The following is a 3,155-nucleotide window of genomic DNA, read 5'->3' as shown; positions in this document are numbered from 1 at the left end:
GATGAAAGTGAAATAAACATTCAAGGTAAGTCTCCATCATGGCACTCTAAACGATAAAACACAAGATTGAGGTTTCTTTTAGAAAGCCAAAAATTGGAGCACGTTAATGATATGGGTACTAAGACCTTTATCAAGCAAAAGCCAAAAATTGGAGCACGTTAATGATATGGGTACTAAGACCTTTAGCAAGCAGGCTCAAGAACCGTAGCAAAATCAATACAATGCATTCTGACAGTGAGAGATCCATGAACATTTTGCGCATCGCCCACATGCTACAATGAATTACGGGCGTCGCAGTGCTTAGACTAAGTGCTTGCTTTTGCTCGGACTCCTCTCTCTCTCTCTCTCTCTCTCTCTCTCTCACACACACACACACACACACACACACACAAACACCAAGTTGACGCTCCAGGGTGGTGTATATAAGGACGCCTTTGCTTTGTTGTAGGAGGCACGGCAATGCACTGACAGTGAGAGATCCATGAACATTTTGCGCATCGCCCACATGCTATAATGAAATACGGGCGTCGCAGTGCTTAGACTATGGCATACGAAGTGCTTGCTTTTGCTCGGACTCTAGTTAGTAGTCTGTCTGATGCTCGCTCTCCCCCCCCCCTCTCTCTCTCTCTCTCACTCTCTCACACACACACACACACACACACACCCGGATGGTGTATATAAGGACGCCTTTGCTTTTCTGTAGGAGGCACGGCAAATATGGCTTTCTCTCAGCTTTTCCCCTTCGTCTCCCTTGTGCTTGGCCTCATTATGCCCCTCTCTGCTTCTTCTTCGCCTGAAAGTAAGTATAGCGCTTCTCTAAGGTCGCTAGCCTTTTTAATAAACCAATTCGTTTGTTTTTTTTTCTTTTTTTTTGGGGAAAAAACCAAGGCCGGAAGGTAGTATAGGGACTACATCTTAACAAGGCCTGAAGGTGAGAGAAACCACCCCACCCAAGTAACTACTTCTTAAATAAGGGGGGAACCTGTGAGCTTCGAACCCTGGACATAAGGTATCACTACTTCTTCGGTTGGTAGCCCTAAGTTTGCAAATCAACCTTGCCTTAGTATTGAAAAGACTACTCCACAGAGAGAGTACTTCACAGAGGGATCATATTCAAATTACTTACTTAAATGGGAGAATTGACAATAGCGGGACTACCATGAGCCAAAATTCTACTAGTGATTTTTCCAGTAGAAATCAGTTTTTTTTAAAAGTAGCTCTTGTTTCTCTATATCTCTACCATGAAGCATGCCTGTTAAAAATCATATCGTTTGTGTGTAATTTAGCTTACAGACAATACTGTCCAGAGCCTTATTATGACTATAGTGATGGGCCGTTTGGGCCTGCCAACTGGGGGAACTTGCATCCTTCATGGAGACTTTGCGGCGATGGCAACTCCCAATCTCCCGTGGCAATAAATGAAAGTGAAGCTTTTCTAAATGCAAGTAGTGTGTTGGAAACCTTCTACCACTCCGCCATTGTAGAGCGTCATGATGATCATGCTGTTGAGGTACATGTTAAGATCCTTAAATCTTTTTACCATCCTTATTTGTGTGTGGATTATTTCTAAAACAAGCTTTAGTGGACAAAGGTAGGATATAGATATATTCTACACAATACCTTTGTCCATTTAAGTACTTGCTTCCTTACTCACTCTAAATTGGAGGCTATTTACAGATAGTTAGGAGATGTGGTGGAGGTGCTCTTTATTGGAATTCAGAGGGCCCATATTATGTTCTCAACATGCATTGGCATACCCCAAGCGAACATACCATAAATGGTGTGAGGTAAGGGTAATTACACACGTGTGGACGCACATTTTTTGAATAATTGCAATTCCCACTTTTATGATTTGAAGCTAAAGGTCGCAATAATGTGCTTATACTAGATCTTATGCTCAAGCAATGGCTCTGATTGCCCTGTAGGTTTCCGTTGGAAGGCCACATTGTGCATGTGGGGCCAAATGGGGAGATACTTGTAATTGGAATACTATATGAAATTGGCACAAAGGACAATCTTCTTGCTTCAGTATAAATCTCTAGCTGCTTCTTTGATGTCATCTATACCTTAGCTCTAGATTTTCCATTGAAAGTTTAAATTACCTTAACAAACCTATAATGCTAGGAACATGCTAGCTACCTCTTTATTTGACAATTGCTAATGATGATCATGACAAACCCCTATATGGTTTCTTTTTTTTTTGAGCCCTGAATGTTGGTTTGATTGGACTAGATTTTGAATTGGACATGTCCATTTGGAGTTATCACACTCAAAAATGTCACGAGCAGCTACTACAACTACATGGGGTCTTTAACAACCCCTCCATGCACTGAAGGACTCACTTGGATTGTTCTAGAGAAGGTTAGAAATGCCTTAAATAATACAAATGAGGTCCACACATGCAAGTTATTACGAAAGCTCGCAAATGGCAATCTTTGTTCTAAGTTTGATTTGAATTAAATTTTTGATATAGACAAACACAGTATCACAAGAGCAAGTGGACAGCATAATTAGCTACCAGGTATTTTATTATTATGCTTTATTTGAAAGTATCAAATTTGTTTTTCTTCCAAGAAGAGACGTGGCCAACAGGACATTGATGTTTTTAATTTTGCAGGGTTATAATTCTCGTCCCCTACAACCACTAAATGGAAGGATCATCTACAAAGTTGAAGATGATATTTACATTAAAAGCAAAGATACTTTTGTGGATGTTGAATGACGACTAGATCATGAAGCACCATAAGATGTGGTTGACATGACCGAAAATTGGCTGCCTACATCTTGTAATAAGAATAAATTATCATGTCAATAAGAAATGCTCTTTTTCCACTTTTCTAGTTTACTAAACTAAAGCGAGCATAAGGTATCTACCTTGAAGGAGAGAGAACCTGTCTTTTTTTTCCATACTCCCAATTGTGAGCGGAAGTGTTATATTGACTTGGAAAAGAATGCACATTAAGCCTCAAGCGCAGCCAGTGTGCCTTGGGGTCAGTGCTTGGGAAAAATGTGTCTCAGCTTAATATCGTGCTGTTTTCAATTTCAAAAATGCCGGTTGACGGCAAGGGGAAAAGGAGAAATTGCACCCCGAAAGAGGAAAATAATTTAAAAACCCAAAAAAATACCCTAATTTCTACAATTTCCTCTTGGCAAAT

The 3,155-nt window shown here is 40.3% G+C and overlaps 1 protein-coding gene across 2 annotated transcripts; it reads left to right on the top strand.

The window, feature by feature from the left end:
* Window positions 1-461: 461 nt before the first annotated feature.
* Window positions 462-2,834, top strand: LOC147446680 (uncharacterized). Of its 2 annotated transcripts, XM_086526281.1 has the most exons (8): window positions 462-579; window positions 704-799; window positions 1,287-1,510; window positions 1,678-1,787; window positions 1,926-2,028; window positions 2,233-2,361; window positions 2,474-2,521; window positions 2,618-2,834. In XM_086526281.1, exons 2-8 carry the CDS (start codon window positions 718-720, stop codon window positions 2,720-2,722), a joined length of 801 nt encoding a protein of 266 aa, XP_086382407.1. In that variant the 5' UTR covers window positions 462-579; window positions 704-717; the 3' UTR covers window positions 2,723-2,834. The 2 variants fall into 2 exon arrangements, with proteins under 2 accessions (XP_086382407.1, XP_086382406.1); XM_086526280.1 differs by lacking the exon at window positions 462-579 and having other exon boundaries at window positions 605-799.
* Window positions 2,835-3,155: the final 321 nt, after the last annotated feature.

The sequence above is a fragment of the Adiantum capillus-veneris genome, chromosome 12 (genome assembly GCF_014529385.1).
Source record: "Adiantum capillus-veneris isolate H3 chromosome 12, ASM1452938v2, whole genome shotgun sequence".
Classification (NCBI taxonomy): domain Eukaryota; kingdom Viridiplantae; phylum Streptophyta; class Polypodiopsida; order Polypodiales; family Pteridaceae; genus Adiantum; species Adiantum capillus-veneris.
This window is presented reverse-complemented; position numbering and strand designations above follow the sequence as displayed.